This window comes from Delphinapterus leucas, chromosome 19 (genome assembly GCF_059928025.1).
Source record: "Delphinapterus leucas isolate spDelLeu-1000000601 "Yukka" chromosome 19, BTC_Dleu_Yukka2, whole genome shotgun sequence".
Classification (NCBI taxonomy): domain Eukaryota; kingdom Metazoa; phylum Chordata; class Mammalia; order Artiodactyla; family Monodontidae; genus Delphinapterus; species Delphinapterus leucas.
In genome coordinates, this window is record NC_143147.1 from 18,339,346 (window position 1) to 18,366,690 (window position 27,345).

General features: G+C 41.0%; 1 protein-coding gene across 4 annotated transcripts in view; it reads left to right on the forward strand.

Moving 5' to 3' along the window:
- Nucleotides 1-27,345, forward strand: part of UBE2G1 (ubiquitin conjugating enzyme E2 G1) — a 132,007-nt gene that overhangs the window by 19,525 nt on the left and 85,137 nt on the right. For 2 of the 4 annotated variants that reach the window (XM_089900591.1, XM_089900590.1), the window contains exon 1: nt 9,604-9,926. The exons of 1 other annotated variant lie outside the window; for it this stretch is intronic. Coding sequence is in view for 2 of the 3 variants with exons in the window: in XM_089900590.1 (XP_089756716.1) it covers nt 9,881-9,926 (46 nt within the window). In the remaining variant the exon portion in view is untranslated. Of the gene's footprint in view, nt 1-9,603; nt 9,927-27,345 lie in introns of those variants that run through there. One more of the 4 variants, XM_022595420.2, reaches the window with a different exon arrangement.

Below are 27,345 nucleotides of genomic sequence, written 5' to 3' on the forward strand. Positions count from 1 at the left end.
TTTTTTTTTACAAACGCGAATTTAATAAGTGTAGGCTCATACTAGTCTTGAAAGACTATCTTATTATTAATTTAATAGGACTGACTCATTCATTCAACAGATATTTGTTGAGTGCCTACTGCATAGCATCATTATATTAAGTTCTGAGAACAGAGAAGTAGAATAGAGTCCTGCCATCCCAAAGCTTACTGACAATTGAAAGGAAAAAAACCTGAAATACTGCATGATAAATGTTAGGGTAGGATATGTAATACACGTTGGAGATAGGAAACATAGGAGTAAGATTAATTTTGAGATTGTGAAAGGTTTTCTGGAGGAAATTGCTTCCTTCAAGGACCTGAAAGATGAATTGGCAGGAGCTTGCCAAGTACACAGCAGAAAAGAGTGTGCTGGGCCGTTGGAGCAGCAAGTGGAAAGATCCAGAGGTATAAAAAAACCCTTGACTTTTTAGAGGAAGGAAAGGAAGTGTGCTGTGCCAGGAGCAGAGAGTCAGGGAAAGGTACAGGATGAGCCTGGAGAGGTCTACAGACACTAGACTGTAAAGGACGATTAAACCATATTGTGGGGCTTCCCTCGTGGCGCAGTGGTTGAGAGTCCGCCTGCCAATGCAGGGGACGCGGGTTCATGCCCCAGTCCGGGAAGATCCCACATGCCGCGGAGCGGCTGGGCCCGTGAGCCATGGCCGCCGAGCCTGAGCATCCGGAGCCTGTGCTCCGCAACGGGAGAGGCCACAGCAGTGAGAGGCCCGCGTACCTAAAAAAAATTATAAACTACCATATTGGGGAGCTTGGGCTTCATCCTGTAATACTTGGGAGGCCACTGAAGAGTTTTAAGTAGGATTGGAACAATAGCAGATTTGCATTTTGAAAGTTATGCTGTGGCTGCAGAAAATAGATGAAGGGAGAGAAGGTCAAGACCAGTGGCCAGGAGACCCTTCCAGAGGTTGCAGCAGTCATCAAGTCCTCGATTAAGGAGTGTCCAAGGAAATGGAAAAGAGGGAACACTTAGTTCTTGGTGATTGATCAGATGTGAGAAAGGGGGTGGGGCACCGAGGCTGACTCTCTCTTTTCTGACCTGGGTGACTAGGTACTGTCAGACGTGACAGCAGGTTGGGGGGAAGACAGTGAGGTTTTTGTTTTTACGTTTAAGGTTTTTTTTTTTTTTTAATTTTAACCATTAGAAAAAATTGAAGTATAGTTTATTTACAATGTGTTAGGTTTGGGTGTACAGCAAAGTGCTTCATTTATATGTATAAAAATATATCTATTTTTTTCAGATTCTTTTCCATTATAAGTTATTATAAGGTATTGAGTATAGTTCCCTATGCCATACAGTAGGTCCTTGTTGTTTCTCTATTTTATAGGTAGTAGTGTATATATGTTAATCCCACACTCCTGATTTATCTCCCCACACCCACCCTGACAGTGTGTTCTGATCACAGTAGCTTGAGGTGCTTACGGGCCACTTCTTCACCTCCTGGCCTTATCTGAACCCGGCTCTCTCCTAAGGACTCAGGTTCCTCAGCCCTCTCAAGGGAAGGCTGTCTTCTCTCACATTTCATGGATCTCAGGGCCAGTAGGCTTAGCATAGTCTCCTGGTTCCTCACTGCTTCTTCCCAGTCTTTCTTCTCCTTTACTTTCCCAAACCCGAGCTCTTTGAGGTTAATGCCATCTCTGCTATACCACTTATTACTCTCTCTTTTTTTCTTTTTGGCCGTGCCGCTCCGCCTATGGGATTTTAGTTCTCTGACCAGTGATCAAACCCTTGCCCCCTGCAGTGGAAGCACGGAGTCTTAACCACTGGACCGCCAGGGAAGTCCCACTTATTACTCTCTTTATTGCTATTATCTGTGGACCCATTCACCAATAACTTTGTCTCCTGGTTCACAGCCTTTCCCTTCATTCTACTCCACCTCTTGTCCTTGGGGACTTAATTACCCACGTGGAAGACCTATCCAGTACTCCTGTCTGTCACCTCCTTGACTTCCTCCCCTCCCCTCCCCTCCCCACCCGCCAGCCTCTCCTATGTTCACAGGAGACCAACTCACCACCCATGACCATACCTCAACTGAATTCTGGATTTCAAACCACCCACCCTGACCACCATTTCCTATCCTTGCAGCCAATTTGCTTTAGTGTCTATACCACACAACTCTTCAAACTCATCAAGATCCCATTATTTGTATCACTTTTTCGCTATCAGCTCCCTCCCATTTTCACTTCCTTCTCTACTTAGCTTAGAGAAGAGTCCATTACTACAGGCACTCTCTTCATACAACTTCAACAAACTTGTCTGTCTCCATCTCAATCTCCAGTTACTTGACTGGATAGCCCCCAACCCTAAATGTACCCCAGCTATCAGAGTTTTTCATGCCTACACCTGAGCAACTGAAAATTGCCAGAAAAAAAAAAATTACCGGGCTGGACCTACTGGTTCCTTTTGCAGTTCATGACCACAAACCTCAAATAAGCACACGACACTGAGATCTCTATTTTTCCATCTTGCATTTAGCCTTCAACCCACTTTGCTCTGCCTGCTGTCAACATTGCTCCATCAAAATCCTTCTATCAAGGTCAAAAACAGCTTCTCAGTTTCAAAATTCAGTGCGTGGTGGGGGAGGGGGAGTGTGAAAGGAATCAAAATGTACAAACTTCCAGCTATAAAACAAGTCACGGGGATGTAATGTGTATCATGGCGACTATAGTTAATAATACTGTATTGAATAGTTGAAAGTTGCTAAGAGAGTACATCTTAAAAGTCTCATTGTAAGAAAAAATTTTTTTGTTAATTATGTATGGTGATGGATGGTAACTAGACTTATGGTGGTGATATCAGTGTATACAAACATGGAATCATTATGCTGTACACCTGAAACTAATGTCAATTATTCCTCAAGAAAAAAAATTCCAAATGCAGAATACATTATATAAAGATTTCTCTGAATAGAATAGTGTTAATACTGAGACCACCTGCAGGTTAATGCTGGAAATTTCTTCATTGAACATTTTCCTAAAAGATTTGGAAGACAAAGTGCACAAACATCCGGGTGTGAAATGTTACTAAATTCTTTCAGGTAGTGAAATGTGAAACAGGTAGTATGGTCATGCCTGGGTGAGTTGTTAAGTAACTTAATATATTAAGGAGACAGAATGCAGCCTCTTATACCTGCTGTTACAGGAGGCTGTACAGTATAGTGGGTACTAGCTCAGGTTTTGGCAACAGACAGTTGGGGTTTCAATCCCAATTCCACCATTTATTATGTTTTAAGAGGATTTGACATCTGAGAAGGCCGCTGAATCTAAGCCTCAGTTTCCTCATCTGTAGAATGGAAATAATAGGGTTAATGTATGTAATCTGTGAGGTAATGCATCAAAGTGGTTATTCAGTTACTTTGTACATAGCGTATGTCCAATAAACGCCAGTTGTCTTAATTAAGAAAAAAATTCAGTGCATCCTTCTCAGTCTTCATCTTTCTCTACCTCTCAATAGCCTGTTGCAGTTGACCATTCCTTCCTCCTCGGAACATTTGCTCCTGTCTTGGCTTTTGTAACACCCCACACTGGTTTTTCTCCTTTGTGTTCATCCCTGGTTGGGGAACTAAGATCCTGCAAGCCACGTGGTACAGCCAAAAATAAAAATAAAAAAAATTTCAGTTCACTCTTTCCCTAGGAAATCTGATCTCTCCAAATTTGTATCTATAGATCTATAACCTATAGCCTTGGCCTCTCCTCTGAGCTCGTCTTATGTATGCATATGCTAATTTGACATCTCTGCTTGGATGTCTAATAAAGAGCTAAAATATAACTCATCCAAAATAGATCTCTTTATATCACCCACTTGAACTTGTTGTTCCCGTCTTCCTTTTTGATATAAAGCCAGTTCTTCCAGGGGTCAGAAACCTAGGAGTCGTCTTTCCCCTTCACCCACATTCAATCCATCAGCATGCCCTTCCTATGTTACTTCCAAAATCTATCTCAAATCCATTCCCAATCTCCCCTCCCCACGCCTACTTTACCATCCTTGCCCCGATTCTGGTTCAAGTTACCACCATCTTTTACCTCATCCTCTGCAATACCCTTCTTACTGATCTTCCAGTAAAGTCTTCTCTTTTGTGTAAGTGCCAAAGGGAGTTTTAAACAATGTAAAAAATAACCAGTCTCAAGGCTTCCACTGTAACTAAACTAAAATCCAGACTCTTTCCTGTGGTCAACAAGGCCTCCTTTGTAAGATGACCCCTGTCTGCCTCTCCAACCTGCTCTTAGCACCCTTTTCATCAGGTTCCAGTAGGGCCGCCACACCCATGCTGACCCCCTTTCTAGTCTTTGGACAAGCCGAGCTCTTTCTCCTTTTTTTAAAAAATAAATTTATTTATTCATTTCTAAATTGACATTCAGGGTTTACTTTTTTTCAGGGTTTACATTCTTTTTCTTTTAAGCTTTTTTTTTGATTTTTAAATTTAATTTTATTTATTTTTGTCTGTGTTGGGTCTTCATTGCTGTGCATGGGCTTTCTCTAGTTGTGGCAAGCAGGGGCTACTCTTCGTTGTGGTGCGCAGGCTTCTCATTGCGGTGGCTTCTCTTGTTGTGGAACGTGGGCTCTAGGCGTGCGGGCTTTGGTAGTTGTGGCTTGCGGGCTCAGTAGTTGTGGCTCGCAGGCTCTAGAGCTCAGGCTCAGTAGTTGTGGCGCACGGGCTTGGTTGCTCCGCGGCATGTGGGATCTTCCCGGACCACGGCTCGAACCCATGTCCCCTGCATTGGTAGGCAGATTCTTAACCACTGTGTCACCAGGGAAGTCCCAAGCCGAGGTCTTTCTTACCATAGGGTCTTAGAAGTAGCTTTTCCTCTCCTGGAATGCTCTTCCCCAGAATCCTCAAATGGCATCTCCTACTTGTAATTCAGAACTCAGCTCAAATATAATCTCTTAAGAGAGGACTTCCCTGACTACCTTATCTAAACTTTACTCTTTTCCTTTTTTACTTCTATCATATCACTTGTTATAATGATGACTTGTTTAATATTTGTTTACCTTTTTAACTGATTGTCCTCTCTCACTGGATGTCTGTGCCATGTGGGCAGGAACTTGGTCTGTCTAGTTTACTCCCCGACCCTAGGTCTTAGAATCACCTCTAGCTCACAGTAGGTGTTCAATGAACATTTGTTAGGTCAATGAACACAGAGTTAGACAGTTAGATGCGCTGACATGAACTAGTGAAAGATCTGGGCTAGAGATAAAGATTTGGGGATTATTTTTAAAATAAATCTTAGGGCTTCCCTGGTGGCGCACTGGTTAAGAATCTGCCTGCCAATGCAGGGGACACAGGTTTGAACCCTGGTCTGGGAAGTTCCCACATGCCATGGAGCAATGAAGCCCATGTGCCACAACTACTGAGCCTGCGCTCTAGAGCCCACGAGCCACAACTACTGAAGCCCGCATGCCTAGAGCCCGTGCTCTGCAACAAGAGAAGCCACCACAATGAGAAGCCTGCGCACCGCAATGAAGAGTAGCCCCTGCTCGCCACAACCAGAGAAAGCCCGCATGCAGCAATGAAAACCCAACGCAGCCAAAAATAAATAAATAAAGTAAATAAATAAAATTTAAAAAATCTTAATAAGCAAGGAATAGAAGGGAACTTCATTAGCTTGTTAAAGTGACCTACAAAAAAATCTACAGCATGAAAAAAATAATGAAACATCAAAATAACCCTTTAAGAATGGAAAAAAATAAGGGTGCCCACTACTACTTCTACGCAACTCTGCTTGAGGTCCTAGCCAGCACAGTGAGGCAAAAAGAGAAACAATGTATCAAAAGAAAGAAGTAGAAACACCATTATTTGGACTTACATTATTTACATAGAAAATAAAAATAATCTATAAATTGTTAATTTAGAGTTTAGTGAGGTTGCAGGATCAAAATACAAAAATCAACTGCTTTTATTATTATTATTATTATTTTATTATTATTTGCGGTACACGGGCCTCTCACTGTTGCGGAGCACAGGCTCCGGATGCGCAGGCTCAGTGGCCATGGCTCACGGGCCCAGCCGCTCCGTGGCATGTGGGATCTTCCCGGACCAGGGCACGAACCCGTGTCCCCTGCATCAGCAGGTGGACTCTTAACCACTGCGCCACCAGGGAAGCCCCTCAACTGCTTTTTAAAATAATTTTTTATATACCAGAAAAATGCAGACTATCTCATTATTCTAAGCTTATTTCTGTATGTAAATGAAAACAACCATTCTGTCACTACAAAACTCACTGTGAACCCAGTGAATTAAAAAAAGAAAACATCCTATAGAAAACCAAAGCATATTATCATGATAGTTTAAAATACAAAAAAAGGACTTTCCTGGTACCACAGTGGTTAAGAATCCACCTGCCAATGCAGGGCGCACGGGTTCAAGCCCTAGTCCGGGAAGATCCCACATGCAGTGGAGCAACTAAGCCCATGAGCCACAACTACTGAAGCCCGTGCTCCACAACAAGAAAAGCCACTGCAATGAGAAGCTCACCCACCGCAAGGAAGTGTAGCCCCCGCTCGCTGCAACTAGACAAAGCCTGCGTGCAGCAACAAAGACCCAACACAGTCAGAAAAAAAAATCCTAAGGCTATCCAGAGAAGAAAAAAAGTAGGTCACTGAGGTCACTGACAATGGAATAAGAATCAACAGCAACACTGGATGCTAAAAGACAATGGACCAATGCTTCCACATTTTTGAAGAAAAAATATTCGATTTTAAACATAAAATTCTGTACCCAGCTAAACTGGCACTTAATTATAGACGTTTAAAATAATAGCATTTTCAGCTGTTATTATAAGGACTTGGAAAATTTGCCTCATGTGTACTCATCACAAGTTACCTGATAATATGCTCCAGCCAAAGAAGGGAGTCACAAAAAGTAATTAGACTTGATCTAGGATGCAGTAGACTCAGCCCAGGAGCGCAGCCAAGGGGAGTCCTAAGAAGACTTCTATGTAGGAAGCATAGCCCAAGGCAACCAGCCCAGGTTAGAGGGTAACATAGAGACTCCAAGAAGGGAGAGTTTCAAAGAAAAGGGCTTGATAGGATAAGTGGTACGATAGCACTAGGGTGGGATAGGGAAGGGAAGGATATTAATTATAATCATGATACTGCAAGAAAAAAAAAGTATAATCAGAAACACTAGGCCTCCAAAAAAAAAATCTGTGTAAGGAATGAATATAATCCATTATAGTATTTGACTCTCCTATTCAACATTTACAAAGACACAATTGTGTAAAAACCATTTATTGCTATAACTAAATATGATAATTTAATAATTTAGGAGAATAAAAGATGGAAAGTGGCATGACAGTTAAATCCTTATCAGTTACAATAAGAATAAATATATAAGGTCTAAAATGGATAAGGCAAGAAAAAGCATTATATCATTTAGAATAAATGGAGGTAACTACGAGGAGAAACTGCTAAAAGAGTTAAAAGGGATTGCATTTGGTAAGCAGGATTTAGGAATGGTGAAGGGCACATGTGAGAAATACGTTTGTTTTTCACTATAATCCTTAATACACTGGTTATGAACTATGTGTATTTACTACTTTGATAAAACTAAAAATTTACTTAAATAGAAAGAGTTTTGGTCCGGAAAGGAGGGATGGTGTCAGAAACGGATTTTTTTCTGGTAAAGCTAAGGAAGCTTTAGAGCTCCCCTGAAGGCTGGAATTTGTTTTAGGTGAAAGAGGAAACCATGTTGCAATCAAGCAGAACTTCTGATAACCTGCCTCAAGAGATCTCAGAGAAAGGGAACAATTTTCCAAGCGTACAGTTATTTGTGGTTTATTTTCTTTCTAAATAGACAATCATATTCAAACGCAATTAAAAAAATTTTTTCCCTAAAGAGAGTCCTTCAAACGGAGTAAATTTTAGGCTTCACAAAACCTGGGTTAGCTCCAGGGAGTTGTTTCCCAAAGGAGTCCAGATTCATCTTTTTTTTTAATGGTAGATTTATGTTTTTATGCAGATTCACTCTTTTTTTTTTTTTCTGCACGTTGGCTTTCTCTAGTTGCGGCGAGGGGGGCTACTCTGTTGTGGTGCGTGGGCTTCTCATTGTGGTGGCTTCTCTTCTTGCAGAGCACCAGATCTAGGCGCACGGGATTCAGTAGTTGTGGCACGCAGGCTCAGTAGCTGTGGCTCCCGGGCTCTAGAGCACAGGCTCAGTCGTTGTGTTGCACGGGCTTAGTTGCTCTGCGGCATGTGGGATCTTCCTGGACCAAGGCTCGAACTGTGTCCCCTGCATTGGCAGGCGGATTCTTAACCACTGCGCTACCAGGGAAGCGCTGCAGATTCACTCTTAATGTTTATTTGTTCCTTTTTAGTCTTGTTTTAGGGGGAGAGTGAGGACAATTTTTTCAGTAATTTTTGGAATCAAGAAACTGTATTAGAACATGGTCCTCCTCTAGCTACCCTACCTGGAGCTCACGGAGACTGTAAGACCTTTGAGGCTAGGAACAGAGCTGTGTTCTCTGTGTCTTCTACAGTTCAGGTACAAAGTTAATGCAGGTTCAGTAAATATATATATATATATATTTTTTTTTTTTTTTCGCGGTACGCGGGCCTCTCACTGTTGTGGCCTCTCCCGTTGCAGAGCACAGGCTCCAGGCACGCAGGCTCAGCGGCCATGGCTCACGGGCCTAGCCGCTCCGCGGCATGTGGGATCTTCCCGGACCGGGGCAAGAACCTGTGTCCGCTGCATCGGCAGGCGGACTCTCAACCGCTGCGCCACCAGGGAAGCCCAGGTTCAGTAAATATTTTTGAAGGAACAGGTACATTTGAGTGCCATTAGGTATCATTTTTCCTTCTGTTCCGTCTCTTTATTAAGACTCTGTTATGCAAGGCAGAAAGCTGTGGGAATGAGGATGAGAAGAGGTAGAGCGGGGTAAGGTTGCTTTTTCCAAACCCTAGATCCCGCACTTAGACTTTACATAGTAGATGCCTTTCTGCATATTTTGTACCGTGTATATCAGATTTTGCTAATCTCAACTCACTTTACACATAGAGATTATTAACGGTGTTTAAACATTTTGTGCTATGAGATGCAGAACATTTTACTTATTTCAAGAATCTTTTCGTGCAACTTTCTGTAAAGTGAATTACCAGCATATCTGAAGTCTATTTTGGAGGTGTGCTTAAAATGGGGCACACCGTGTATACTAAGTTCGCCTTTAACAATGACTAATTCGCACACCATATGTGGAGTGTTAGATAGCTGTTGGCCGCTCGCCAACAACTAGGCATCTACCACTTCTTTTGGCCCCTTCACTCTCAGACCACCTGCTTCGACCCGGAGGTGCTGTCTTGACCCTCCGACCTCTTTGTCATGGCGTCTGCGGGGCGTCTCCCGCCGAGGCCCCGGCAGCAGGCCAGGCGGCGACCTTCCCAAGATGGCGGCGTCAGGGGCCACTGCGCGGAGGGGGCGGGGTTCCGCCTCCGGAGGCGGGGCAGGGAGCCAGAGGGGTCGGCCTAGCGGGAGGGCAGCTTCCGAAGTAGGCAGCCCCAGCGCGCCTGCGTGGAGCGACCCTGCGCGCAGTGAGGCAGTGGCGGGGGAAGGCACCGGTGGGGCCGACTGGCGGGTTGAAGGAGGGAAGCGGGCGAGCGAAGTCCCAGTGCGCGCCGCGGCGGCACGGGTACCCTCCCCTTCCGGGCGTGAGGCGCTGTGAGGAAAGCTGAAGCGAGCTGACTCGCACCGGCAGCGAGACGCCGCTACCGCCGCCCCAGCCCAGCGTCCGTCGGCTTCGGCGCTCCCGTCGTGGGGGCCCGGGTTCCTCAGCACACCCAGCTCGAGCAGCCCCAGAGCCTGTCCCCAGTTCTTCGGAAGCCCCGGCGCCAGCCCGGGCCCTTGGCGGGGAGGATGACGGAGCTGCAGTCGGCACTGTTACTGCGAAGACAGCTGGCAGGTGAGCGGGCGGGTGGAGGGGCGCCGGCCCGGGCCGCGATCGCGGCGAGCAGCTGCCTGCTCCTCCTCTCCTCCTCCTGGGCGCTCCCGGGCGGGCGGCCGGACGGGCAAGGGGAAGCGGCAGCCCCCGGCGAGGCCGGGAGCGGGCCTGCGAGGTTGGGGAGCCAGGGCGCCAGTCCCAGCCGGGCCCATCACTTCTTTCCCTGCTTTCTTAGGGCATTAGGGGCGGGGACGCGCCCCAGCCTCGGCCCCAGGACCGGGCCTGCCGCCCCGGGGGAAGGAGGGGAGGTTGCCCCCTCCCCCACTGTTCGGTGGGACGTTGCGGGGGAGGGGCTGTAGGTCCACGGCCCCGGCGGACCCTCCCTGGAGGGGCGGGTCCGGGCTCAGGTGCGGCAGAGGCCGCCGGACCCCCGAGGCTGGAAGAGCGTCTGGGCCGGGCCGGCTGCGCGTCCGGGACTCGGCTGTCGGAGCCGCGGGCGGACAGCCGGGGGCAGGGTGGGCGAGAGGAACTGGCCCCCGGGTGAGGCGCGCCAAACTTCTGCCCAGGCAGCGCCGGGTCCGCGGAGTTGTGGCGGACAACAAAAGCCCCGGCCTCCGCGGCCTCGTCGCGGGCGCGCGGGGTCTCAGAACCCTGCGGGGCGCGGGACGCCGCCTCGCCTGCCTCCGCCTGGCACGGGCTCCGGCTGCGCCGCCCGGCTGGGGGAGGGTAGGAGCGGGCCGAGCCGAGAGCCGCTCGCTGGCCGGCTCGGGGCTTTGTGCTCCGAGCGACTCCGGCTCCTGTGCAGGCCTGCGGGTCCCTGGGGCTGAGGCCCGCGGGCTCTGGCTTGGGGCGGTGGCCAGTCTGCCTCCCCAGAGGTGCCTGCGTCCCCCCTCCCCCATTGTCCCGGCCTCCGGCCGTTTGCGGCTTCCAGGTTGACTTTTTAGGGGGTTGGCTCCGACTCTGCTAGGACTGTGTGAGTGGAGCATGCGCAGTGGGGACGGGGACGTACGTGTGCGGAGTGGAAGGGGGGAGGCGGGTCGGTGGCTTCACAATGCCGCCCCACGTGCTGCCAGATTTAAAGAGAAATGAACCAGCAGTTAGCCACTGCTGCCCAACGCCCAGCCTGTGTCCTCAGTTCTGACGGATCTTCACCTCCCCACTCCACAGCCCGCGGCCCTGAGCCCTCGGCAGAACCCAGAGGCTGAAATGAAGACATCTATTTTTGAAATAGGTTTACTAAGACTTAGGTTGAGGTGTTAGTTAAATCACCTTTATGGCTTCTTAAGGAAAAGGTTGTCAGGGGCTGTTACAGGTTGTATAATTAGGTTTATTATTAGAGCATGAGCAAGCAGGTTTGGACAAGTACTAAAGTTCTAAATGCTTAGGGAGAGTGACGGAGTGAATGGAGAATTTCTAGTGATACCTGTGTCCATCGCAAATGTATTGGGCAAGCAGTGAAAGAATAACTTTATTGCATCTTATATTTGCAAACACACGTTACTCTTCTGTGTATTTTTCTGGTTTGTTTTGTTTTGGAGGAAGGAATTAAGACGTTCTTTTTTCTCCCTAAGAATACTTTAAATCAGAATAAGTTTTAATTATGTGGTGGACTGTTAAACAGTATTAAAATACTAAATCAGTATTAAGACAGTACTCAACTCTTTCATAATGGGAAAGATACATATTTTAAAGGTGTAAAAGAAGTTAAGCAGTTACTAAGATAGTAAAGCATGACTAATAACAGTGTTATCAGTAGCAGTGTTTCAAAATTCTTTCCAACCTATTTGTGAACAGGCTGTGAATTTTGATAGCCACTTGGTTCAGTTTTGCACTCTTTTACAAGATTAATCCCAAATATTGATAAGACATTTCCCAAAGCTCTTTCTTAATGGTTGACTTTTTGATAAGGCACACCAAGATATGCTTTAAGTTTGGAGGACAGAATGATTTAGTTTGTAATTTTTCATGCCTCATTATAAAGTTACTTAGCTGCTGATTAATTTTCTTGTCTTTTTGATCAGACACAATGGACTGTTGTTAATATTTTCTTAAATTTTTGAAGGTTAACATGCTCAAAATGTATAAAACAGACCAAGGCCAGTGTATTAAGGAAAATGTGAAAATATCAAGTTTATTGGGAAGACTTGATAAAACTACATACTGAAATAAAGGCCCTGTTGTATTTTAGTCGTTAGTAGTACATTGTTTGAGCTTTTTGGTTTTTCAGATATCATTTGAAAACAGGAAAGAATGGTAAACTGTAGTCTCTTGAAATAATTTAGAGTGAACTTTTGGAAGGCTTAATAATAAATGCTTTGAAAATCTTGAAATGTATTGAACTGAGTAGACACACAAACCTAAGCCATTCTAGCTGCTAGAATTTCAGAAACTTAACAACAACAGTGGGTAACAGTAGTTACATTTATTGAGACCCTAGCCTGCCAGTCCTGAAGGATTTTACTTCATTATTTGAGGGGAGAATTTATTGTGTGTGTGTTGTGTTTTGTTGGTAACTGTAATGAAGAACATGGTGACTTTCTGAGTGAAGCAGAATGGTTCCTTGGGTTGCAGAGTTTCTCAGCCTCAGCACCACTGATATTTTGGGCTGATTATTGTTGTAAAGGCCTATACTATGCATAATAGAATGTTTAGCAGCATTCTTGGCCCCTACCCACCAGATGCCAGTAGTACACCTCCTCAGTTGTGACAACCAAAAATGTCTCTGTCGCCAGATGTCCCCTGAGGGACATAGTCATCTGAGGTTGAAAACTCTGGTTTAAGGTGTTTTAGCTAAGACCATAATGGCCATTGTGAAGCAAGTAAGAACACCTAACAGATTCATGAAATCAGATAGGTTGTGTATTTCTTTGTGGGTATTATTAGACTATGACTTACTTCTTTGCGAATTCAGCAGTCACAGTTCAGTTTTTGCAGTGCATAATGCTAAACACTAAGAAATCCCACGGCACAAGAGATAATTTAATTTTTTTTTTTTTTGAAAAGGTGTTGTAAGCAGTGGTTAAAAATACAAAGAGTATGAAAAAGGTTTAGTCTTTCCATCCCAACCCAGGCTGCTTTTCTTGGAAGCAGCCATCATCAATAATTTCTTGTGTGGCTTCTTATACTGTATATGTTTATATAGCTATGTATGTTTATATATATGTTTATACGGGCTAACGTTTACTGAGGACTAGCATAGCATCTACCAAGCATTTCGCTGAGAGCTTTACATATATTATCTCATTTAATCCTCCTAATAAGGAAATTGAGGCTAAGAGAGTATCAATAACTTGCCCAAGGTCACACAGGTAGTAAGTGGTGCTGCTAGATTCATATTCAGGACCTTCTTATTAGAGACTTCGTTGTTTTTAATTGGCTATATTGTCTTCCAGGGAGCAACAGTTTAACACAATTGTGAAATATGGTTTTATAAATTTAAATATTTGAGCTTAATTTATCCAGTAACTACCAAAATGATTGGGGAAATGTTCTCGTCTTAATAAAATTTTATGTACGAAATAATGCACATTAAAATCTAAGTGATATTCTTAAGGTAATAATAGAAAGATGTTTTAGCCATTGTCACTTTACGACCAACGTTCTGCAGAATGTCATAGATTGAAAGTAGCGCTAAGCTTTTTTGTGTTAGCAGTTAACTCTGAGAAAATAAATTGGACTAATTGGACTTATTCCCTACTCTAACCATACTAACTTTTACTTTATGATAAACATTTATAAAGAATAAGAGGATTTTTTTTTTAAGATCACTTGAGTTTTTTTTAACATTGACAACACAGTTGCTTTCTCATAGGTACCTGTCATCCCAGAACTAGCAAGAAGAATCTCTTAAGCAGTAACAATAAAATAATTGAACTCCTTTTACTGTAGAAATTTTGATTGCATATTTTAAAGTAATCTGCAACATTCCCAAATCTTTGTATCCTTGTCTACACATGTAAGTAGGTTGTGATGAGTTAGTTATGTGTGTTTCTCAGATTTATGTGCAATAAAATCACTTGGGAGTATGTTAAAAATACAGATTCCTGGCCTCACCTTCACAGAGTATTAGTCTACATGTCCAGATAGGGCCAAAGAAAGCCCAATTTTTAATATTTCTCATTGGCCTTTCTAGAATGTATTGGCATTCTGACATAAAATTTCATTAATAATCTTAAAGTAGCAGAAATAGAGTAATTGATTATTGACAGGGATACCCTAGTGGTAGAAGATTCTAGGTGATGAGCAGAATATTAATATTTGTATACTAATAGTTGTTTACCCACATATTTAGAAATGGAAGAAAATTATAAAAGTAAGTTTATATTTCATCAAACTACTAATTGTTTAATAGAGTTTGGGAATTTTTATATCCAGAAATCATTACACTGTTATAGAAATAATGCAGCTACTATATGGTGTCAGAAAAAAAGTATAAATGAAACAGACATTGTGGTTGAGGGAGGGGTGTTGGATGATTTGTAATCCCTGTAGTGGAGGGAGCATCAAGGAATTATGCATCTGATGTTATGTTTCAGAATCTTATTTCAAAATATGTACATATATTGAATCGTGTATACCTTAAACACACGCAGTGTTATATGTCAATTTTATCTCAGTAAAGCTGGGAAAAAAGTCTAATTTTTTAGTGAGTAAGTGAATTATCTTAACATTAGGGAGTAAATGTTTTAAGTTATAATTTGTGTTACTCTGAATATTTTTGATATATAATGAAATTTAGTTGTTTATAAGTAATGGTAGTTTACTTTTGTATAAAGTCAGAATGAAACGTACTTGTCTTTTGTAATGGAAGACCTCACTTTCTCAAGTACTGCTTAATATATTAAAATACTGAAGTAAACTCTAATTTGTACATATTAGTATATTAGTATAATCTGTACTTACTATAAAGTAGTACCAAAGTATATGGTTTTATTATATAGTTTGAGTTAATACACATTATATTTGGTGATATGTGTGCATATAAATGTACATTAGATGCCTTCATTATTGATAGAGTGATATCGAGTGAGGAAAATCTGAAAATCCATTCACTACTACTATATTATTGTTGCTTTTTGACTTTTCAGGTGAAGAGTGTTTGTATATATCAAGAAGACTTTCAATCCTTGGGTTATTTGATCTTGTTTACTTTAGTGCCAGTTTCTTTGAGGAGGTCATGCTAATTTATTGTAAATTGTAGTGTGGATGTGCTCTTGCTTCAAGCAAGTAAAATGCTAAGCATTCTTTTATTTTAATGGACTCACTTCAATTTAGGATGAAGGATTTTTTTTTTTTTTTTTTTTTTTTTTTTTTGTGGTATGCGGGCCTCTCACTGTTGTGGCCTCTCCCGTTGCGGAGCGCAGGCTCAGCGGCCATGGCTCATGGGCCCAGCTGCTCCACGGCACGTGGGATCTTCCCGGACCGGGGCACGAACCAGTGTCCCCTGCATCGGCAGGCGGACTCTCAACCACTGCGCCACCAGGGAAGCCCAGGATGAAGGATTTTTGCATTTCTAAATTATTGAGAAATATTTTTGTTAGAATTTAAAACACTAGATGACCTGCAAAAGTCTGTTTAATGCCATCCTTGACTGGTTTATAGGAAATAACTTTTCAGAGAGGAAAGCATAGTATATGCTTATGGAACCAGTCTGGCCAGGTAAACATAGTATAGTTATATTTGGTTGAAGGCATTTCAGCCACAGAAAAGTACAAGTAAAAAAAAGCAAATATTTTGCAAATTTTGGTAATGAACATGAATTATTGGTATGAACAGATAAACGAGGGAATAAGAATAAAATGCGTCTTTAGGAAATAAGATATATACATGTTAAAATAGAGAATTAAAATTTTTTTTTACCTAGTGCAAGATAGTATTAGGCTAATTCAAGTAAATCAGAATTTTTTTTTTGGCTGTGCCACGTGGCTTGCGGGATCTTACTTCCCTGACCAGGGATTGAACCTGTGCCCTCGCAGTGAAAGTGTGGATGCTAACCACTGGACAGCCAGGGAATTCCCTAAATCAGAAATTTTTATCAGTGCTGCTCCATTGATAGATTCTGGCCCTCAAAGAAACAGCTAGGAAAAAATTCTGTAGTTTATTGCAGTTGCTAGAGATGTGTACTTTTCTTTATGATGTTAAGTTCTAGAATATTTTTGAAAAGTTAATTTTTGTAAGTGGAAATGTTTACCTTTTATTGATGTTCTATATTAATGTCTAATAACTTAGAAAAACTGCTACTCTTCCTTCTCTGCTTTTCTTCGCCTTTCTTGTCCATTGGTTAGGGATCTGTTAAAAGTATAAACAACAAAACCTAAAAATGCCCTTTATATTAGAAGACACTTTTGATTTGCTTTTGAATGTACTTACACTTTAATTATATTATCAATTTCTTATATAAGGTGTATTTTAATTAGAGTTTCTATTTTAAGACAAAGTAATTCTAGGCAAAGTAGACATGGCGCCAAAAGAATGATCTATAAAAGGAAATATTGGTAAACTGGACATCATCAAAATAAAAAAAACTTTTGTGAAAGGCAAATGAAAAGACAAGCTGCAAACTGGAAGAACAAAATTGCAAACAACCTGACAAAAGACTGATCTAGAAAATACAAAGAACTCTTCAAAACTCAACAGTAAAAGAAAACAGCCTGCTTAGAAAATGAGCAAAAGACATTTCAGATGGCAAATAAGCAAATAAAAAGTTGTTCAACACCATCAAACACCAGGGAAATGAAAGTTGAAACCACAGTAAGATATCACCACATACCTATATAGAATAGTTAAATTAAAAGAAATTAACACCAGATGCTGGCCAGGGGAGGCAGAAAAACTTCATCTCTCATACATTGCTGGTAGGAATGTAAGATGGTACAGCCAGTGTGGAAGCAGTTTGCAGTTTCTTGTTTAAATATACACTTACCATACAACCCATCAAGTACACATTTGGGCATTTATTTTAGAGAAATGAAAACTTATATCCTCATAAAAACTTACATGCAAATGTTCATAGTAGCTTTATTAGTAATAACTGCAAACTGGAAACAACCCAGATGTCCTTCAATGGATGAGTAAACTGTGGTACATCCATACCATAGAATATACTACTCAGCAATAAAAAGAAATATACCATTGATACACAAAACAACTTAGATGATGTCAAAGGAATTATGCTGAATGAAAAGTTAATCTCAAAATGTTGCATATTCTATGACTCCATTTATATAAAATTCTTTTTTCTGTGTGGTAAAAAACATAAAATTGACCATCTTAACTATTTTTAAGTGTATGGTTCAGTAGCGTTAAGTATATTCACATTGTTGTGAAACAAATCTCCAGCTCTTTCATCTTGAAAAACTGAAACTCTATACCCATTAAACAACTCTCCCTTTCCCCCTTGATCTAGCTGCTGCTAACAACTGTTTTACTGTTTCTCTGCATTTGATTCATATAAGTAAATTCATACAGTATTTTGTCTTTTTGTGACTGGCTCATTAGTGTAATGTATGTTGTAGCATATGACAGGATTTCCTTCCTTTTAAGGCTGAATAATACTCCACTGTCTGTATATACCACATTTTGTTAATCCATTCATCTGTAGATGCATTTGGGTTGCTTTCACCTGTTAGCTATTGTGATTATTGCTGCTATGAACATGGATGTGCAGATATCTCTTCAAAATCCTGCTTTCAATTCTTTTGAATATATACCCAGAAGTGGGATTGCTGGGTCATATGGTAGTTCTGTTTTTTAAAAATAAACCTTATTTTTAGAGCCGTTTTATTTTTTATTTTATTATTTTATTTTATTTTATTTTTTGGCCATGCGGCATGGCTTGTGGGATCTTAGTTCCCTGACCAGGGATTGAACCTGGGTCCCAGTAGTGAAAGCGCCAAGTCCTAACCATTGGACCACCTGGGAATTCTCTTTACAACAGTTTTAAATTCACAGCAAAATTGAGTAAAAGATACAGAGATTTCCCATAGTACCCCATGCCCCCACACAAGCTTAGCTTCCCCCAATATCAACATCCTCCACCAGAGTAGTGCATCTGTATTGAGAAGTTTTATTTTTAATGCTTTTGAGTGACCTCCATACTGTTTTCCATAGCAGTAGCACCATTTTACAATCCCACCAACAGTGTACAGGGCTCCAGTTTCTCCAACACTTGTTTTTTAATTGTAGCCATCCTGATTGATGTGAGGTGATATGGTTTTGATTTGCATTTCTCTGATTATTACTGACATTAAGCAACTTTTCCCACCTTCGTTGGCCTTGGTAGATCACCTTTGGCAAAATGTTGATTCAGGTCCTTTACCTGTTTTTAAAATCAGGTTATTTGATTTTTTGTTGTTAAGTTGTATATATTCTTTATTACTATGAATATTAACCTTTTATCTGACACATAATTTGCAAATATTTTCTCCCTTTCCATAGGTTGCCTTTTAACTCTGATTATGTCCTTTGCATAAAAGTTTTTAAGTTTGATGTAGTTCCAGGTGTCTATTTTTGCTTTTGTTTCCTGTGCTTTTGGTGCCACATCCAAGAAATCAGTGCTAAGTCCAATATCACAAACCTTCTCTAGTAGTTTTATAGTTTAGGTCTCACATTAGGTCTTTAATCCGTTGTGGGTAAATTTTTGTATGTCATATAAGATAAGGGTTCAACTTCATTCTTTTCTGTATGAATATCCAGTTTTCCCAACACCATTTGTTGAAGAGACTTCCCTTTCCCCATTGAATGGTCTTAACACCCTTATAAAATTCTTGAAATGACAAAATTGTAGAGATGGAGAATAGATTAGTGGTTTTTAGGGATTAAGGATGGTAATAGTGTGTTGCTATAAGGCGGCTGCATAAATGATCTTTGTGGTCATGGAACTGTTTCTGTCTTATAGTGGTTACATAAATCTGCAAATGTGATAAAATTGCATAGAGCTATACACACACACAAATAAGAGTGATACAATAGGAATAAGGTGTGTGGATTGTACCAATGCCAATTTCTTGGGTTCGCTATTATACGATAGTGATGCAGGATGTTAGCATTGAGAGAAACTGGGTAAAGGGTATAGGAGATCTTTCTGATCTGTTTTTTCCATTGCCCTATAAATCTGTGTATTAAAATAAAAAATTTTAAAAAGTCACTTGTAACCAGAGCATTTTTATCAGTCTTTTTTCATGTAGAGAACTCCTTTTTAAACTTACTATTCATAGTTACAAACATAGCAACATAATTGCCATAACAACACTTTCAAGGAATAGGAAGTTGGAATTGAGAAATCTGTAGTTTGAGGTAGAAATTCCATCTTAATTTTAAATAATCCTCCTTTAAACTTCTTGTGTTGTCGTTTGGAAAATGGAAGAGAGGATCAGTATAAAAGCTCATTTATTGGGCTTCCCTGGTGGCGCAGTGGTTGAGAGTCCGCCTGCCGATGCAGGGGACACGGGTTCGTGCCCCGGTCCGGGAAGATCCCACATGCCGCGGAGCGGCTGGGCCTGTGAGCCACGGCCGCTGAGCCTACGCGTCCGGAGCCTGTGCTCCGCAACGGGAGACGCCACAACAGTGAGAGGCCCGCGTACCGCAAAAAAAAAAGAAAAAGCTCACTTATTGAGCTCTTCAGTTGCGTTGAGAAATGCTGGGGGAATGCAAAGATAATTGATATGGTATTCCTGCCTTGAGGTGCTACATTTTGTAGGCGTTGATGGACATGTAAACAAAGTTACAATGCAACGTAAGTACATATTGCAGTATAAGTATAATGCAGTGTAAGTATAAAACATACATGTGGAAGGAGCAGAAGGTAGCACTGAGGAAGGTGTGATTAATTATGGGAGAGTACAGTGAAGTCAGGGAAAGCTTTATAGGAAAAGGACTATATTTTAGATACAGTAGGATCAAGATGTCAGTTCTTTTAAGAGCATTAAGTTATATATTAAAAAAAAAAACCTTTGCATTTAGCAGTGTAGAAAAAACAGTAATTAGAATTACTTAGCATTACAGAAGTCTAAAGTTGACAGATTTAAAACAAATAGATATTTATGAAAGACAAATAACCCTGTTGAAGATTTCCAAGAAAGTGGTCTGGGCACAACTTTCAAGGGATGGCAGTAATTTGTAATTAAAAAAAATTTGTAAAGAACTTAAGTCTGCTTACTTCACTAACATATAAAAGAGGGAAGAGGGCAGGAAGGAAACAGGTTACTCTTCATGATCCTAGACTTTCCATATGTGGTCACATTCAGTTCTTACAGCAAATGTTTGGAGTAAATATTATCACCTTTTTGAGATAAGGAAATTAAGGTTTATATTATATCTGGTATTTCACCAAGCTAACCCTGATGGAGCTGGCTGGCAGAAATATATCTGTCTGCCGATGAAACCCAAGTCCTTTCCATATCAGTAGTTTCTTTAACATTTGGGGGCTTCTTAGACTCCTTTGAGAATTTAGTAAGCATTAAAGACCTTCTCCTGAGAAAAATGCATACAATTTTGGGTATAATTTTGGAGGTTTTTCTGATCTCTTGAGTGAAGCTCATTTATGCACATATAATACTGTCTCTTACATCATTCAGCAAATTTGATGCCTGTTTTGTATAGTCTATAGGGATGCCAGATGAATAAGTTATTCTTGTATTCTAGGAACTCGTAGTCTGTAGAAAATCCTCAGAGGGCTGCTTTAAAATACTGTATCAGAGAAAGTCAGGGAAAGCTTGCTTCTACCTGGAGGGCTTTTGAGGAGTTGGTGGCATTTGTGCTTGACTTTTAAAGGATATGTAAAATTTGATCACATAAAATAGGAAAGTATTTAAGGCTGAGGGAAAAGAACAAGCAAGACAGAAAGCTTGTTCTGAAAACAATTCAATGTGGTTGGAGTATATGATAAACTGAACTAGTGGGAAAATAATATTTGGAAAGGTTGGTTTTATTTGTGGAATACCATAAAGATACTGAAGAATAGAGTCACTGAGGAGGGGGGAAGTGATGTGATCCGAAGTATGTGGGACCCGTGCTTCTCATTATCTGTGGTGAAAGACCAATTTAAAAAAATTTTCCAGGGACTTCCCTGGTGGTCCAATGGCTAAGACTCCATGCTCCCAATGTAGGGGGCCCAGGTTCGATTCCCTGGTCAGGGAACTGGATCCCACATGCCATAACTAAGAGTTTGAATGCCGCAACTAAAAGATCCCATGTGCGGCAACGAAGACCCGACGCAGCCAAATAAATATTAAAAAAGTTCAATTCATTATATAATATTTTAAAAAGCAATAAAAAATGAATTATTAGAAAAATGAAATAAAGACAGATTTGAGCCCATATTTATAATATTAGGTTCATCATATAAAATGACTATCAAATTGCTATCTGAGTTTCAAAATGCTTCCTTTGGCTGGTGGTCAGGGACCATTAACAGTTTGGTGGATTGGCACCAGTTAAGGGACCACACTTCAGCATTGCTTTGGGCAGAGTGGAGAATGATATTAGACTACGGTCTCTCCATAAGGACAGAGATTTTTGGTTTTGTTTATTAACTGACATATCACAGATGCCTAGAAGGGTGACAGAAACAGCAAGCAACCAGTAAATACTTATTGAATGGATTAAAATTACCATTCTGGACCTCCGCCGCCCCCCCCCCCCCACAGGATTTAAGCACATGTGAACTGAACCTTTTAAGGTAGAAAGTGAAACAATTAGAATACTGCCATTCAGTAAACATTTAATTCCTTCTGTATGCCAGGCCCCGGGGATACAAAGATTCATGATACAATTCCTGGCTTCCCCTTCTAGTGGGGAGCATAGACTTTTATAAATAAATATTGGTTGATAATTAGAATATATATACTTCACCACAGTAGTGTAGACATTCTTGCCCTTATACCACACCCCGCTCCCCCCTTCACTTATTTACAGTATAGCTGACCAAATGATACTTGTTGGGCACCCTCAGTGTCTCAGCAAGGTCCTTATTTTTCTCTCAGTTTCTCTAATGGACTACTTTACTATGACTAGTTTTTCTAACTCTTTATAAATTACCTCAAAAATTAGATGTTTTCTCCCCCCACCTTTTAAAGCTTTTTTTACTTTTTAAAAAAAAATAATTTATTTATTTTTGGCTGCATCGGGTCTTCATTGCTGCGCGTGGGCTTTTTTCTAGTTGTAGTGAGCGGGGGCTACTCTTCGTTGCGGTGCGTGGGCTTCTCATTGCGGCGGCTTCTCTTGTTGCGGAGCATGGGCTCTAGGCGCGTGGGCTTCAGTAGTTGTGGCACATGGGCTCAGTAGTTGTGGTTCTCGGGCTCTAGAGCGCAGGCTCAGTAGTTGTGGCGCACGGGCTTAGTTGCTCCACGGCATGTGGGATCTTTCCGGACCAGGGCTCGAACCCGTGTCCCCTGCATTGGCAGGCAGATTCTTAACCACTGTGCCACCAGGGAAGTCCCTTTTTCTACTTTTTTTTCTTTCTTTCTTTTTTTTTTAATGTCTTCAAAGTTTCTTTCCGGTTCTCGACCTTAGCTATCTTAGGTTTCCTACCAAGGTGGTTAACCACATTTTTCAGAGGAGGAAACTCAGTTTGGCTTATTCACAATAGCAGAACCAAGACAGCTAGATTTCATTACTCTCTGAGCCTGTTCTTTAACAGTATTTAAATTAGGTCTATATAGAGACTGTAAAAATGTGTTAATCCAATTATTCCTTTCCTACTTGGGTCCTGGGGTGTCTGTGGGGTCATATGTTCTTTGATTTTCTTATGTTTGTTGTTTTTTTTTTGATTTTCTTATGTTTTTGCGGGTGAGTTAAATGTTCTTAAAACAGATGTCAGGTAACCCTAAATCAGGGTATTCTAAAGGAAAGTGGAATGTGTATGTTTTAAAATACAACTTTCCTAATTACAAATGAACATGTTTATTGTAGATTTGGAAAAGATAAAACATGATACAAACATCAGCCATCCCTTTGTAGCTTCTTAACATTTGATTATTTTTTCATTGTATTTTGCCTTTTTTGTAAATTGAAATTCTGAAAGGAAGAACCCTTTTTTTTTTCTGATGTGGACCACTTTTAAAGTCTTTATTGAATTTATTACAATATATTTTTTTAAGCTTTTAAAAATTATTTTTTTGGCTGCGTTGGGTCTTCGTTGCTGTGCGCAGGCTTTCTCTAGTTGTGGCGAGCCGGGGCTATGCTTTGTTGTGGTGCGCGGGCTTCTCACTGCGGTGGCTTCTTGTTGCGGAGCACAGGCTGTAGGCGTGTGGGCTCAGTAGTTGTGGCTCGCAAGCTCTAGAGCACAGGCTCAATAGTTGTGACGCACAGGCTTAGTTGCTCCGCGGCATGTGGGATTTTCCCGGACCAAGGCTCGAACCCGTATCCCTTGGGTTGGCAGGCGGATTCTTAACCACTGTGCCACCAGGGAAGCCCTTAAACTTGATTTTAAACTCAGGTCATCTTATTACCAAAACTACTGCTTTTTATACAATAGTACACTGTTAAATTCTGAAAACTTTGTGACTTTTGGAAGGGTAACTACTATTGCTTGTGGCCTCATCTGATATTTTGAGTTTGTCTATTTCTCATCTTCTACGCTGTAGGATTCTAAAACTAAAATATGTCTATTTCAAGGCTTATGTAGAGAAGGGTGTTACTCTGAGACTTCCCTTTAATACTTTTTTACCTCGTAGGATAATATTTATTTTTTGTATTTAGTAGTGCATAGGGTGGTTTATATTGTCATCATTAGCAGTCTAGGAGTTTGGACTGTGCTTTATTCAAACTGTTGTGGACCTCTGTGGTGTGGTAATTCCCCAGGGAAATACTGTATCTTCAAAGTCTCTTCTGGTTGTTTTTACATCTCTCCCTTAGGATTATACCTTTGCTGCAACTTCTGCCCTTAGCATTTGCCTGGTGGGAAAAGAACAAAACTGTCATTAACCAGTTTGGTTTATATTTAACTCTTGCAGGTGCAGCAGTGGCACAGTGAGGGCGCTGTGCTTCCTGCTGCCCTCTTCAGGGTCTAAGGCATATGGTATGGCTGTTGGGGGAAGCAGTGCCACTGTGATAGGCCTTTTTTTCTTTAAATAAACTTTTAATTTTAGAAAAGTTTTAGATTTACAGACAAATTCTGAAGATAGTAGAATTCCTATATTCCCCGCACCCAGTTTCCCCATTATTGTACTAACATGTTACATTAGTATGGTTCATTTATCACAATTAATGAATCAGTATATATATATTTTTAACTTATTATTTTTGGCTGCATTGGGCCTTCTTTGTTGCTGTGCGTGGGCTTTCTCTAGTTGCGGCGAGTGGGAGCTACTCTTCGTTGCAGTGCGTGGGCTTCTCATTGCGGTGGCTTCTCTTGTTGTGGAGCACAGGCTGTAGCACACAGGCTTCAGTAGTTGCAGCACTCGGGCTCAGTAGTTGTGGCACACAGGCTTAGTTGCTTCGCGGCATATGGGATCTTCCTGGAGCAGTGCTTGAACCCGTGTCCCCTGCATTGGTAGGCGGATTCTTAACCACTGTGCCACCAGGGAAGTCCCGATAGATTATTATTAACTAAAGTCCATACTTTATTCAGATTTCCATATTTATTTATTTATTTATTGGCTGTGCCGCATGGCACGTGGAATCTTAGTTCCCCGACCAGGGATCGAACCCACACCCCTTGCAGTGGAAGCTCGGAGTCTTAACCACTGGACTGCCAAGGAAGTCCCAGATTTCCATAGTTTTTACCTAATGTCCATTTTTCTGTTCCAGGTGCCCATCTGGGATATCACATTGCATTTAGTTGTCCTAAGTCTTGTCTGTTCTTGGAGAATTTCTCAAGAGTTTCCTTGTTTTTTGTGTCTTACAATTTTGGGGAATACCTCTCAGGTATTTTGTAGGATGTCTCTCAAATTGGGGTTGTCTAATGTTTTTCTCTTGATTAGACTGGGGTTTTCAGAAAGAATACCACAGAGGTGAAGTGCCCTTCTTATCACATGCCAGTCGATAACCACACAACACTGGTGATGTGAACCATGATCCCTTGGTTAAGGCAGTGGTGATCAGGTTTCTCCACTGTGAAGTTACTGTTTTTCTCTTCTACCCTTATCTTTGTAAGCTACTCACTTAACGAAGTCCAGCCCATACTCATGTGGGAAGGAGGGACTAGGCCCCACCTACTGAAGGGGACACTACCTACATCATTTGGAATTCATCTGTAAGGAAGACTTGTCACTTCTCCCATTTATTTGTTAATTCAATAATTTACTCAGTATGGGCTTATGTATTTTATATTTTGGGGGTTAAAATCTGTATTGGGCAGGGCTCTGCAGAGAAACAGAACCAATAGGATGGATATACAGGTATATCTATATGTCATGTGATTGTAGGGGATGGCTAGTCCAAGTTCTGCAGGGTAGCCTGGCACCCTAGAGATGAGTCAGTGTTGCAGTACAATTCCTAAGGCAGTGTGCTGGCAGAATTTCCTCTTGGGGGAGGTCAGTCTTTTTAAAAATTAAGGCCTTCAACTGATTGAATGAGGCCCACTCACATTGTGGAGGGTGATCTGCTTTACTAAAAGTCTGCTGATTTAAATTGTAATCTCATTTAAAAAAAATCCCTTCACAGAAACATCTGGAGTAATGTTTGACAACATATCTGGGTACTGTGGCCCAGCAAAGTAGACATAAATTAATCATCATATATTTATTTTGTTCCTTATGTCATTCATTTTGTCCCTAAATTGTTCCAGCTTTGGTCATTGAGAGTTCTTTCAACTTGGCTCTGATGTTGCTTTGACATGCAGTCAACCTTTTAGTTTTTAAGCACTTCCTTATTTTCTGATGACTACAGGATGTGTCAGACCTATCTTGTATTTTCTCTGTCTCAGCCCTGGAGTCAGCTGTTTCTCCAAGAATAGTATCTAGAAACCAAGATCTGAGCATTGAAAGTGCTCGTTGCTACTGGTGTGTCATTACCTTATAGGACAGCAGTAGGCAATATGTGTATTTTAACTTAGGTATATACATATCTATAATGTTTCTGTATATCCATCTGTATATGTATTAAGCTACCCCTAGGTTCATACTGATGTTTCTGACTCTAATCAAGCAGCAGAATGTTCATTCTAGTCTTCCCTTCTTGTTTTCTTGTAACTTCCCTCTCTGACAGTGAGAAACCTGGCCCCTACCAGTTGTTTAAAAGCAGTTTTAGAATTTTTAACTCATACCCTTGTGGGAAACAAGTTTATAACTAGAATACAGTGTTTATATACAGTTCTTTGTCCTTTTCAGTTTACAAATATTGATTTCCAACCTTACTTAAGTCAACCTCCCACCCCCCCCAGCCCCTTCAGTGAGGTTATGTCATACATTTGTAATACAGTTAGATTCATTTGTCATAGTCTTCATTGCATCCTTGTCGATTTTTAATTCCCCCGTGTGTCCCCCTTGCAGTTGACCACTCCCTTCTCCACCAGTCCCTGCAACCACTGATCTATTTTCTGTCTCTGCAGTTTTGCCTTCTCCCTGAATTTGTCATATGTAGCTTTTAGGGTCTGGCTTCTTTCACGTAGAAATATGCATTTAAAATTCATCTACATTTGTTACATGAATCAGTAACCTGTTCCTTTTTATCACTGAACAGTATTCCACTGTATACTTTCTAGTGTATACATTCCGTTGTACCACGGCTTACTTATCTGTTCCTATGTTAAAGGATATCTTGGTTGTTTCCTATTTTTAGTGATTATGAGTAAAGCTGCTGTAAACATTTGTATACAGGTTTTTGTGTGAAAGTTTTCAGTTACCTTGAATAAATACCTAGGAGTATGATTGCCGATTGTATGGTAAGACTGTGTTTAACTTGATAAGAAACTGCCAAATTGTCTTCCACGGTGGCTGTACCACACATTTTATTGTAAACATAGTACCATCCTAATGCATTGTTCTGCATCTCGATTTTTCACTTAATATAGTGTAGACATCTTTATGTATTGGTATGTAGAAACTTATTTTGTTCTTTTCAAACACAGTATTCCATTGTATGGCTAAAACAAAATTCAATTTTTATTAAAACACTTCTTTAAATTATAAAAATATTGCATATTCATGGCAAATATATAAATTCTACCAAAGAGAATAAAATGAAAAGTAAGTCTCCCATCCACTCACCCCCTTCCTTTTCCATCTCCAGAGGGAATTTATAGTTCATGCTTATGGTTACCACTATAGTTCATATGAAAGCTCTTAATTCATGACTTTAACTTCTCACTGTGAAAGATGAAGACTTTTATAACACTAATTCCCTTTCCTGATTTTTGTTATATATTTGTAGCTCTTCTGATGGTTGGCTTAATTATTAAAATGATTTATCAACCTTACATAGGAGTTTTTGCCATGAAAGGTAAAAAAATTAGATCACTTACTGTTCAGTGATTTCCCCCCCATGCAGCTTTTGTTAATTG